Genomic DNA, 13,292 nt, shown 5'->3' on the forward strand with positions numbered 1-13,292 from the left:
CTTTGAAATGCTGGGACCCCTGAAACCATGACACCTTCTTTGTGGGCTCAAAGGAAGCTGACCTCCTTTCCATTCTATCCATCTCTGCTATATTAAGTTCCCAAGCCAAAGCCAAGGCCTTGGCTAAGATGGATTTGGAAGGAGAGATGCAACTCCTGAAACTTAGGTGTCAATCTTGTCTCTTTCCTCCCACTCTGTCCTTGTGAGCTACAGTAGGAGAGGGGACTTTAGAATCTCAACCCTACTCTCAATAATATCTGGAACATTGACTGGTTTATTTGCTTCAGAGATTTTTTAAGTTTTATTTACTCCTCTGGCAGTAAGAGTTCCCTTTGCTTTCTTTGAACTTATGTGTGTAGGCATCTGGCTTTGAGATAGGGCTTATGAGACAATAAATGTTTGAGAGCAGAAAAACATGGCTTTTTCATTGTTTCGTGTTTATCAGTTCCTCGTTCTTAATAGGGTCCTCAGCACACAGTAGGCGTGTTCTGCATGCAGTCACCTGACTCTTCACATGCCTTTAATTTGTGTCCATCTTCACTTCAGAAACAATGCTCTGTTTCTTCTTGATGAAAAAAATAATTATGTCTTTTCTAACTGAACACAACTGATCTTCAGAATCAGGAGACCTGGACTCTAGTCTAGCTTAGCTCCTAACAAACTCTATGACCTTGAGTAAATGAGATCCCTTTTGACTCTCAGTTTCTTCACCTCTAACATGAAGAGATTGTACTGGATAATCTTTAAGTCCCTTCCAGCTTTAAAAATTCAGTGAGTGTCGTACTTCTTTTCTTGGGAAACGTAAAAAAGGCCTGAAGAGAGATAGAAGGAAGGGAATGTTGGATGAAAAACTTATGAGGGATTGAAACTTACATGAACTTGAAATTTGGGTGAGTGCTCAAAACCTAGTCTCTAGTTTCAATCAAAGTTCTTTCCTTGTAAGTCTATAAAGTATTATATTTCTCAATTCTTCAAACTCTATATCCAGGGTAAGGAGCACTGAATTAAATCTAGGGAGATCTAGAGAGATCTACCTATTCTTTTAGCATTCCTAAGAGGCACCTGGAAAACAGTCTATGCCTTTCAGTAGCTTTGAGTCCCCTAATATGACTAACATTGTATTTGTAGTGGCCTCTTGTATCTAGTATATAGATCTTTGGCAGAATCCCTACCTTGCTTGCCAGGTGCGACTATGGACAATAGTGAAATCTGTTTGTGGTTATGAGAAGTGGCCACATGGTGGTGGCTCTGAGTAGCTATATGTATGTGTCTTGATGTTGTCATGTGAAGTTATGTGTACTTCGGTGTGGTAATTGCAGCTTTGTGTGGCTACTAATGCACTCCCGGCCTTGCAGGCTCACAGTGCACAGGGCTGTTCAGCACCACAGTGCTGGGTGGCTCCTCCAGCGCTCCGAATCTTCAGGACTACGCCCGCAGCCATGGCAAAAAGCTACCACCTGCCAGTCTCAAGCACCGAGATGGTATGTGGGTGGGTTTGGGGGGCAACTCTTTTTTTCACTTGTCCCCCAGCGCAGACACAGCTCAAGAACTATTCATACTTAAAGTGGTACTGACTCTGGCCTTATAGCAAGTTTTCTTCATCAATTATAGAGGGGAGAAGGAACCAAGACCCCATGCACCCCTCCATTTGCATTCCCTCTCACCATACAAATACTACTTATTTATGCTTATCCCTTCATAATCTCCCACATACAGCCCTGCTACATCAATTTATTTCACCTTTATATTCTTTCCTGGATTCTGGCCTATAGGAGCAAGGACCAAGGAGGATGATCCGTGGTCAGGAAGAATGCAGTGGAATCTTAATTAAAATCTAGGAAATCAGGGATGGGGAAGTTGCTCAGTCAAGGCAGGAAAGATGATATGGAAAGAGATTGGGGGAAGGGAGGAAAGTTTTTACACAGATTTTGTTTCCAAATGACCAGAAAGAGAATGTTGTGGTGAAATTAGGGTTGTGTGTGGGGTCGTATTGTGGTAGAAATGACACACAGATTCCTACAAGGAGATTATACCAAAGGAGAAGATCAAAAGGTAGTAGTCAGGAATCTAGGGGGTGGGGTGGGAACAGATCATATACTAACTGTAAAGAACAGAGTATATTGTGGGCAAATTCCAGAGCAGAGGGTGGGGGCAGGGGTGGGTATAATCCCCATGATGTCTTTTCTCCCCAGAGCTCTTGTTTGTCCCGGCCGTAAAACGATTTTCTGTGTCGTTTGCAAAGCATCCGACTAACGGTACGTTTGCTTCTGACTCAATGTCATTCCCCCTCATCATGTCACCTCCAGACACTTAACCTCTGAGTTCTGACACTGACTCTGCCTCTGTCTTCCACTGTGTTGACAACCTGGTGTCTCTGAACCACTCACCAGTGTCCCTCTTGGGACATACTCCTTGTTGTGACAAACTTTACTCTTGGCTGCAGCCTGGCTGCTCTATCCGTGTGGCAACTCAGGGATTTACATCCATGGTCACCATCATCACTGTTCTGTCACTTTTTTCAGCATCATCACCAAAACATTAATTAAACCTCTCCCTTTCCCATCACATGACTGCTGGGCTTTGTACAAACATGACAATGGTTCTCCTTCTTAGGAAGAGAATAGTATTTCCTGTATTATCCCCATCTCTTTTTTTTTTCCCCCTACTCCTCAGCTTATAAGTTTGGTCTTCCTGTTTTTTTCTCCAACTCTTTGTTGGAGTGAATGACTAATTTGTTTCTCTTTTGGAGCAATGTTGCTGCAATTCCAAGCTCCCAAGCATACCCATAAGGTCTTGAGTTTACAGTTTTCCATCACCATATTCCTATCTCCTATCATTGTGTGTACTTTATGTGGCTCTTGTGCTCCTGACATTTGCTTTATGTTACTACTAACCTAGGGCGTTGGCCTAGAAAACAGGAGCCCAGACCGATTTGGGATCAAGAGAGAAAGAAAGGAGTAGGAGGTAGTAGGTAAAGGAAAAGGGATTGTACCTTGGGTTATATAACACGAGTTACTACACAGTTTCCCTTTAGCCCCAGCCTAAGACACTGCTATCTCAGATAAGCTTGAAGTGAAGGTTGAGATGTCACCTGGGAATTCTGGGGGACTTAGGAAGGAATAATACTTCAAGAATATTGAAGAACTGGTCTGGTCATACTAAGGTGGGAGAGTTTAGAGATCTGTGTAAACCAAAAATTGAAGAGCTGTGGTCTCTTTGTAGGGCATGGCAGGGAAACCCAGGACTTACTCCCTGTTTTATCCTTCATATTCCTCGTTTCTCTCTGCCTTGTACCTTGTTTTCAAGGTAAATCTGGTTTCTTTATATATGATTTTCTTCTGTCCGAGAACTAAGACTGTGCAAAGGAGGCAAAATTAGCCTGGCTTCCTGGCTGGAAAAACCTCCATAGCCAGTCGCAGCTGCTAGATTTTAGCCCAGTCAGGCCATACTTCTCCACTAGGCACTGCTGAAATCTCCCTAGGTTGACTAGCCTATACTTGCTCGGTTTATAACCCCACCCCCACCCTGGCTCCCATTTGTGCCTGTGACAGGAGCTCCCCTTTTAGAGTGGCATCGCTGTGCCTTCACATTTAGCTCCAAATTCTTCTGGCCTTCATGTGTCACAATCATCTCCAGAGTAGAACCTCATGCACCAACCCAACCCCACAACTTGGGACTTGGACTTATGAGATGTGTTACTTAGAGTATAGAATATAGTACCAGGAAATTGGGCCCCTGAAATCAGAGCTAAATCACTGATTTAGCCTAGTTCTTAGGCTTTATGAGAAAAGATCCAAATTCATAAAACAGATCCTCAAACCTATATATCTCTAGTTTCCTGAAGCCTTCGTTAGCAGCCTCACCAGTTGAAGAAGAGAAGAATTAATTCTCCTGAAGGAAGAGCAGAAGAAAGACCTGGACAATTCAGATATGGTGCAGGAGAGAAAATTCAGGATCTCCTTTGACACCCTGCACACTTCCTCAGAGACCTTCTGGCCCTCTTCTTGTACTTGAGTTTGGAGGCTAAAGTGCCTCAGATACCAGAATCTGGGATCTACCTGTTGGAGAAATTTGGAGCTATTACATCTCTTGCTGAAGATTATCTAGATTTAAGTTGTCCCTCTGGACAACATGAGGGCTCTACCCCATGGTCAAATCTTGCATCACTGACCCAGCAATTACAGAGTGGATGCTCTGTCTACAATTGTTTATGCAGATTAGTCACAACAATATGCCAACCTACTGTCCCATCATCACCATTTCCTTGCCATGAGGTCTGTCTTTGAAATAGCAGCTGGAAAACCTGACCTAGCTTTGGCAAGGAGGCAAGGCAGTATCTCATTTTAGCAGGAGAACATCTGTCAGCCTATCCCTGCCTCTGTTCCTGATATGCTTCTGTCACATCCTGTGACTACGTTGAGTATACAAGTATGGCCCATTACTAAACTGCATGCTGAACTCACTAAAGTAAACTAATATAGTGGGAAAGAGACTAGTCTACCCTTATCCAGAATGTTAGAGTGTACCCATTGGATTTACCAAGCCCATTTCTTGTAGGATACACTTAGTGCCTGGATAGAGCTGAAACCTCTCCTGACATCCATAATAATGTCTCTGGAAACCATAGTCTCATAAGATCACTCTGTGGAACCACTTCTGGTCTGGGAGTTCTTTAGCTACCCTAACATAACTTGTCTATACCATCAGGTCTTAAGACAGCATACCTTTCTCCTAGGATCCTTTCCTTATTGCTCCTCCTATGCCCCTTTCCACATGCCTTTCACTGCCTTCAACCTTTTGCATTTGAATTACGTATATCTACAAAGTTTGCCACGCAGCTAAAATTGTAAGTGGTTCAGGACTGAAGCTTTTCCACTCACCAGCTGACCAAAGTTAGACAGCAGTGGGAAGAAAATATAAAATTATCTAACTTTTTTTTGGCTTATGTAATAGATACAGTGTCTCCTGAATCCTGAGGTTTATGCAATTATTTCTTAAATATCTGCGTATTTGGGTAAGAGTAAAGGCTGATTAGTCAATATCATCATTTTCACTTACGGATTCCGTTTTTTACATACTCTGTTTAAAAGGACCTCTATACCTGGTGTTCTGCCAATCTCCTTAGCCACCTATCTAATACCTTCCCTGTTTGTGGCTATTTTAGAGTCTGGTCCAGAGGCCTGGCCTGAGCCTTTTTAGCTTCAAACTCTATCTTGATTCCCTCTACCATTTTTGATACTCTTCTCTAAGTGACTTTGAATCTTTGCATCTCTATACCAACTTTATAAATACATTTGTCTGTGAAGCAGGCCCTAAGTAAGGATGTTCAGGGATCATCTGTTCAGGGATGACCAGGGACACTGGAGCTCTAATCAAGACTTCCAGCCACAAAACTGCCAGCTTACCCCCATCTAGAATGATGTGACTGCTCTCTGTAAACACTGACTTAATTTATCCTCAGTGAGAGAGGGGAGGGCCTTGCTGTATGATGAGGTTTCACTAGCCCCTTCTTTTAGATTCCATGTGATGCCGACTCTTCTTCCCTGCAAGAGATACCCAGTGGTTCTGACCATCTCTCCTTCTCTCTTAGCTCACCTTGGAGTTGAGTGGTCCCACTTCCTAGTAATGCTTGTGCCATTCAGTGCCCCCCTCATTGTCTCTCCCTCTTCTCTTTCTTTATCTTTGTGCTTCCTGCCGTGGTCCCCCCCATCCCCTCCAGAGCTGCTGGATGACCAGCACCCTGTGGTCCGGTTGCTGCGCAGTTTTTCCTCTGACTGTCCAGGGGGCCGGCCAGTCTCCTTGGATGCCACGCTGGCGCATCACCTGCACCAGTGCTCCTACCACCTGCGCCTCTTCCGGAACTGGCTGCGCTCAGGCCAGGATGACCCCGAGTGCCTCTACGGTACCCCCTGCCACCAAGCTGGCTGCTGCCGTTACCCTGGCTGGGACTGACTGCTTTGCTTATTGCACTTCTGGCAGGAGAGTCCACCTATTCCTTTCTCCTGTTTACCCTAAGGTTATGTGACTTGCATTTTGTTGCTTGGATGGGATTGGGGCCAGACTGCCTGGTAGCTGTAGCATTGGCTGCTCATCCCCTTCCTGTTCTCCTTTCTCACTGCCTCCTAATGTTACCCATTCCCAACTCTATTCAGTATAGGAATAGTCTCTTGCCCTGGAATCTGCTCTTGTGTCTTTAACCCTCAGCTACCACCATCTTCAAATCTAAATATTTTTCTAGCCCCTCTGAGGAGCTAAAGACTATATACTTCTATGCTCCTGCCACTAGAGTACAGGGGAAAATTGAGGCACAAATGTCTTAATCGAATCTTTGAAGCACACAAGGGCCAGAGCTTAGAAGATGGTCAGGTGTAATCTTTTTGAGTTACAGATTTTAGTCATTAGGGAACAAGAGGTTATGTCTTACATAGGTATTGTTGTTGTGCCTACTCTTAGTTTCTTTAAGGAATTGTAAAGAGACATAGGAAAGATTGGGGGCTGAAAAAAGTACTTGGGATGTGTGTTCTTGATCCTCTAATGGGGACTTTTTTTTTTTTTTTCATCAAGAGGCCCTGGGATTAAGGTTCCAAATTTAGGTTTACACTTCACCCAACCCAGACTGGGGAACTTACCTTGGAATTGTTGGGTTCAGCACAGAGAATCAGTATTTATTCTTTTTCCTAGGGGTTTGCCTCATTTTCCTGATGGACTAGAGAAATTCTAGCAAGTCTTCTGGGGTTTTCCAGTGAGAGCAGAAGGGATAAGCTTTGATGTGATGGAAATGACCAAGAAAGAACTTCCATCCCCCAGCCTGTTCATGCATGTGGTTTTCCTGGGCTGAGCTTCATGTGTGTTGCATGCACTCCAGCTTGCTTCCAGACTAGCTTTCAGCTAGTCTTTCTACCCATATCCTAAATCTGCATGAACCCCTCCTCAGATTCCATGCCCTCCTCTTTAATCCAGTTCTCTTTACTGATCCCTGAAACCTGCTATTTCTTCCCAGCTCCATGACCTCCCTACCTCATTTAGACCTACAATTTCACCATTACCTCTGGACTTTTGTTTTATTCCCCTAGAAGGAGCAGGAGCAATGTAGGTACTTACCCTATTGGAATTCTGTTGATTTTTCCATGGGTCATTGCAGGCTCTCCATAGGTAGGATCAGAGATGATTCAATTCACTTGGAGGTCTTAGCAGGTAGACTTTTTAGGAAATCTGGAAGTGAGAAACAGACTCCTTTATGGGCTCTAAAGAGTTCCCACTCTTGAGAATCTTGGATACCCCATCTCCAAAAGCCACGGACTCTCCTGATGGCTCTCAGGGACTCTCCATGCTTCCTTGGACAATTGGGGTATATCTGGCAGGAATAACATTGACTTTGCCCATCTCTTTTCTAACAGGATTTGAAGGGTGTTCCATGGTGCCTACCATATACCCTCTGGAAACACTGCATAATGCCCTTTCCCTGCGTCAAGTGAGTGAATTCCTGAGTAGCGTCTGCCAGCGCCACACTGATGCCCAAGCACAGGCATCTGCAGGTATGGAGAATACTCTTATCTTGTACGTCTGTCTCTGTCTCTGCCCCTGTGCTTCCTAGAACATGAATAATAAATTAAAAATATAGGCACTCTAAAAAGACACAAAAGTAGACTTGAAAAATTGTTTAATTGCATAGGCCAATTCAACATCATAACTTCCCAAGTTAATTTATAAATTTAACATAATTCCAATAAAAATGCTGCTGTTTTTCTAAAGTCAGACAAATTGATTCTGAAGTTGTCATTGAAAAATAAGCAAGAGTAGCCAAAGAAAACCTCGAAAAGAAGAGTAGTGAAAAGTTACTAGCCCTATCAGATCTCACAACATTCTATAAAACTTCTATTATGAAAACACTGTTGTATTGTACGTGAATGGACAGAGAGACCAATCAACAGAATAGAAAATATACAAACAGATGAAGTTAGTATTTCAAAATACTCGGGGAAAGATAGACATTTTAATAAATGAGTCGGCACAACTGAGTAGTCATTTGACAAAAATTAAAATTGAATCCATACTTCATGCTGTATATGTACTCCTGGTTCAGAAATCTAAATGTAAAAATTAATTAATAGGTTGTTCCAAGGGCTTGTCTTTTCATAGAAGCACCAAAAAATCAAGCAAAAACTATCAGAATCAGCTTTGTCAGAACTCTGGAAAATAATCAAAAGTTTGCAGCAACCAGGAAAATGGTCAATTGAGAAAGAGGCAACCTAAGAATGGGAGAAAGCTTCCCATCATTTTACTGTCTCTTATCCCACCCTCTCCCCAACTTTGGCATCAGTCTTAAAGACGGCAGGCCATGTTCTCAGTGTGGGGCTCTGGTCCCTGGTTCCAAAGAGAGAACAGACTTTATTCTCAAAGAATTGTGTTTGTCTATTCTAATTTATCTATTCTAACTTGTCTAACCTAAAGAACTGTCACAGGGTACTTACCTTTGTTTCACTTAACTTGGACCTGAATCAGGGCAGTAAAGTAGCGGAGAGTGTTCCTTGAAAACAGTGTAAGGCATATGAATAACATGCTGCTTCCTGGGGCAAAAATTATAATTGAGGCAAACAATAAGTGTACTGAAAGCCTGGGGTAAAGACTTAGGGAGAGAATTTTTTTGGAAAATTAAAGCATTCAAAGGCACCCACATATGCTGGGGAATTTAGAAGCCATTTGCATGCCTAGGGAGGGACACATGTGCAGAAAACACACAAGATGACCCTAAAATTTTACCTCTGGTTGAACTGTGTACTTGGCACAAGCAAGAAGTGAAGACCAAGGGGGAGTTGTAAACAGTTTTGCTAACTGTTGAAGGAATACCTCAACACAGAACCAATCTGTAAAGGCTGAGAGAACTCCCCTTCCCTCCCTTCTTCTTTCCCCCCATCTTCCCCTCCCCTTCTTTTGGTTCTTGGCATTCAAGGAAATCCTTGTCAGAACACTAGTTGTGAAACAAGCTAAAGGAACAGAGACTTCAGAGACTACATATGATAAAGAAGACAGACTTCACAAGAAGAGTTTAGAAAAATCACTAAACAGCCACAACCTACAGCAAACAATGAAAACAAACCTTAAGGAGGGGGAATAATCTGATATTCAGAGCTAATGCATCATTCAAAATTTCCAGTTTTCAACAAAACATTATACACTATGCAAAGATACAAGACAATATGATCCATTCACAGAAGAAATTAATGGAAACAGTCCCTGAGGAAGCACTCACTAGGACAAATATTTTAAATTAGCTATCTTAAATATGGTTAATGAGCTAAGGGAAACCATGGACAAAGAACTAAAGGACATCAGGAGAATGTCTCAGCAAATACAGAATATCATTAAAGAGATAGAAAATATAAAAAGGAACCAAGCAGAAATTCTGGGACTGAAAAGTATAACAAACGCAAAACTCACTAGAGGGTTTCTTAGAAGATATGAGCATGCAGAAGAAAGAGTCAGCAAAATAAAGATAAGTCATTTGAAAGTGTCCATTTTGAGAAGGAGAAAGAAAAAAGAATGAAAAAAATGAACAGAGCCAAAGATATTTGTGGGATACCATCAAGGATACCAACATATTCATAGTGGGAGTCCCAGAAAGAGAGAGAGGCAGAAAAAATATTTGAATAATGGCTCTGAAGACTTCTCAAATGTGATAAAGACACAAATCTATACATCCAAATAATTCAGACACCACTAAGGATAAATTCAAAGATATCCACACTTAGGGGCACCTGGGTCAATTGACCTGAGTCAGTTAAGCGCTCGACTTTGGTTCAAGTCATTATCTCATGGTTCGTGGGTTTGAGCCCTGCATCGGGCTCTGTGCTGACGGCTCAGAGTCTGGAGCCTGCTTTGGATTCTGTGCCTCTTTCTCTCTCTGCCCCTCTCCCATTCACCTCTGTCTCTCTCTCTCAAAAATAAACATAAAAAAAAAAAATCCACTGAGATACATTATAATCAAATTGTCAAAAGACACAGAACATCTTGAAAGTAGTAAGAAAAAAGCAACTTGTCACATACAAGGGATCTTTAGTAAGATTAACAACCAATTTCTCATCAGAAATCACAGAGGCCAGAAAGCAGTAGAATGACATATTTAAAGTGCTAAAAGAAAAAAAAAATGTCGGGGCGCCTGGGTGGCGCAGTTGGTTAAGCGTCCGACTTCAGCCAGGTCACCATCTCGCGGTCCGGGAGTTCGAGCCCCGCGTCAGGCTCTGGGCTGATGGCTCAGAGCCTGGAGCCTGTTTCCGATTCTGTGTCTCCCTCTCTCTCTGCCCCTCCCCCGTTCATGCTCTGTCTCTCTCTGTCCCAAAAATAAATAAACATTGAAAAAAAAAAAAAACAAAAAAAAATGTCAATCAATAATTATTTATCTAGCAAAACTGTTCAGAAATGAAAGAGAAATTAACACCTTCTGAGAAATGCTAAAAGTAGCCTTTGAGGCTGACATAAAAGGACACTAGATAGTGACTTGATACCATGCCAAAATAAAGGTAACTACATTGGTAAATATAAAAGTCAGCATTACTGTATTTTTGGTTTGTAACTTCTCTTTTTGTGTCATATATAACTTAACATGAATAAAACAATCATCACAAGTCTGTATTAATGGGCATATAATAAATAAAGATATAATTTGTGACAGTAACAACATAAGGTGAGGGCTGAGCTTTATAGGAGCAGAGTTTTTGTATGTTATTGAAGCTAAATTGTCATCAATTCAAACAAGATTGTTATAAATTTAGAATATTAATTGTAAGCTCCTCGGTGATCACTAAGAAAATATCTAGAAAATATACAGAAAAGGAAATGAGAAGGAAATCAAAATGGTACACTACATAAAATCAATTAAACCCAAAGATGATAGTAATGGAGCAAAGGAGGAAAAAAATAAAGTATAAGCTGTATAGAAACAAATAGTGAAATGGCAGAATTAAGCTCTTCCTTATCAGTAATTACTTTAAATGTAAATGAATAAAACTCTCCAATTAAAAGGCAGGGATTAACAAAATGGGTTTTTTAGAAAGTCACTCAACTATATGCTATCTACACAAAATTCACTTTAGATCCAAAGATGCAAATAGGTTGAAAGTGAAAGGATAGAAAAAGATATCCCATGCAAATAATAACGAAATGAGAGCCAGGGTAGCTATACCAATGTCAGACAAAATGGTCTGTCAATAAAAAATTGTTATAAGAGACAGAGAAGGTCACTCTATGTTGATAAAAAGGTCAGTTCATCAAGAACACAACAAAAATTATAAACATTTACTCACCAAACAACAGAGTCCCCAAATATATGCAGCAAACATTGACAGAATTGAAGGGAGAGATAGTTCTATGATAATAGTGTAATATCTTACCTCTAATAATAGATAAAACCAGACAGAAAATCAGTAAGGAAACAGCTTCAATAATGCTATAAACCAGCTAAACTTAACAGACATATAGAACATTCCATCACCAACAAGTAGAGATTCTTCTTAAGTGCGCATGGAATATTCTACAGGATAGACCATATGCTAGGACACAAAAAAATAAATTTTAAAAAATTGAAATCATACCAAATATCCTCTCTAACCACACTGGAATGGCGCTAGAAATCATTAATAGAAAGAAAACTGGAAAATTCACAAATATGGAGAAATTAAACATTTGGTTTTTTTTAATGTTTATTTTTTACAGAGAGAGATAAAGGGTGGGGGGAGGATCAGAGAGAGGGACACACAGAATTGAAGCAGGCTCCAGGCCCTGAGCTGTCAGTACAGAGCCTGATGGGGGCTCAAACTCACAAACCTCAAGATCATGACTGAGCCACGCAGGCACCCTGAAATTAAACATATTCTTAACCTATGCGTCAAAGAAGAAATCACAAGGGAAGTTAGAATATACTTTGAGATGAATGAAAGTGAAAATGCAGCATTCCAGAAATTATGGAATGCATCAAAATCAGTACTAGGAGTGAAATTTATGCCTGTAAACACCTACATTTGAACACAAGAAAGATGGTAAACCAAAAACCTAACTTTATACTTTAAGGAACTAAACCCAAGGCTAGTAGAAGAAAATAAATAGTGAAGATTAGAACAAAGACAAAAGAAGGAAGGAATAGAAAACAGAAAGAATCAACAAAACCAAAAGTTGGTTCTTTGAAAAAAATTAACATAATTGACAAACTTTTAACTAGACTAAGAAAAATCAAGTGTCGATGGAAATAACCAAAATCAGGAATAAAACTGGGGACATGGCTGCTGACTTTACAGAAATAAAAAGGATTATAAAAGAGCACTGTGAATAATTATATGCCAATGAGTTAGATAACCTAGATGAAATGAACAAATTCCTAGAAACACAGAAACTATAAAAACTGACCCAAGAAGAAATGGAAAATCTGAACATAACCTGTAAGAGAGAAAAAGACTGAATCAGTAGAAAAACTTTTCAAGAAAGAAAAGTCCAAGACAAGATAGCTGCACTGGTGAAATCTACCAAATAGTTAATAAGAATTAACTCTAATACTTTTCACACTCTTCCAAAAAATAGAATAGGAGAAAATACTTTCTATGAAGCCGTCATTACCTTGATACCAAAGCCAGATAAAGACACCGTAAGAAAATTAAACTACAGACCAATATCCCTTATAAATAGAGAAGCAAAAATTCTCAACCAAATACTAGCAAACCAAATCCAACAGCAAGTTGGCTAAGTGAGATTTACCTCAAGAATGCAAGAGTGAAAAAAAAAATGCAAGTATGATTCAACATAAGAAAATCAGTCCGTGTAATGTAATACACTACTAAAAGAACAAAAAGAGGGGCACCTGAGTGGCTTAGTTGGTTGAGTGTTCCTCTCTTGATTTCAGTTCATGTCATGATCCCAGGGTCATGGGATTGAGCCCTGCTTTGGGCTCTGTGCTGAGCATAGAGTCTCTCTCTCTCTCTCTCTCTCTTTCTCATTCTGTCTCCACCCCCCCCCCCAACTTGCCCCTCTCCCCTGCTTGCATGCACTGTCTCTCTCTCTAAAATAAAAATAAAAATATTTAAAAATTAAAAGGGGCACCTGGGTGGCTCAGTCAGTTAAGCATCAAACTCTTGATATCTGCTCAGGTCATGATCTCACGGTCATGTGATTGAGCCCAAGTCAGGTTCCACACTGAGCAGAGCCTGCTTGGGATTCATTCTCTCTCTTTCTCTCTCTTTCTCTCTTTCTCTCTCTCTCTCTCTCTCTCTCTCTCTCTCTCTCTGCCCCTTTCCCATATGTGTGCATGC

General features: G+C 40.9%; 1 protein-coding gene across 16 annotated transcripts in view; it reads left to right on the top strand.

The window, feature by feature from the left end:
- The window catches only part of PPIP5K1 (diphosphoinositol pentakisphosphate kinase 1), a 44,883-nt gene that overhangs the window by 22,354 nt on the left and 9,237 nt on the right, over positions 1-13,292 (top strand). For 8 of the 16 annotated variants that reach the window (XM_047863437.1, XM_047863442.1, XM_047863443.1 and 5 more), the window contains 3 exons: positions 1,356-1,481; positions 2,193-2,255; positions 7,398-7,535. In XM_047863437.1, the coding sequence (XP_047719393.1) occupies positions 1,356-1,481; positions 2,193-2,255; positions 7,398-7,535 (327 nt within the window). Of the gene's footprint in view, positions 1-1,355; positions 1,482-2,192; positions 2,256-5,719; positions 5,903-7,397; positions 7,536-13,292 lie in introns of all 16 variants that reach the window. The other 8 variants (XM_047863440.1, XM_047863446.1, XM_047863441.1 and 5 more) reach the window with 3 other exon arrangements.

The sequence above is a fragment of the Prionailurus viverrinus genome, chromosome B3, assembly GCF_022837055.1.
Source record: "Prionailurus viverrinus isolate Anna chromosome B3, UM_Priviv_1.0, whole genome shotgun sequence".
Taxonomy (NCBI): domain Eukaryota; kingdom Metazoa; phylum Chordata; class Mammalia; order Carnivora; family Felidae; genus Prionailurus; species Prionailurus viverrinus.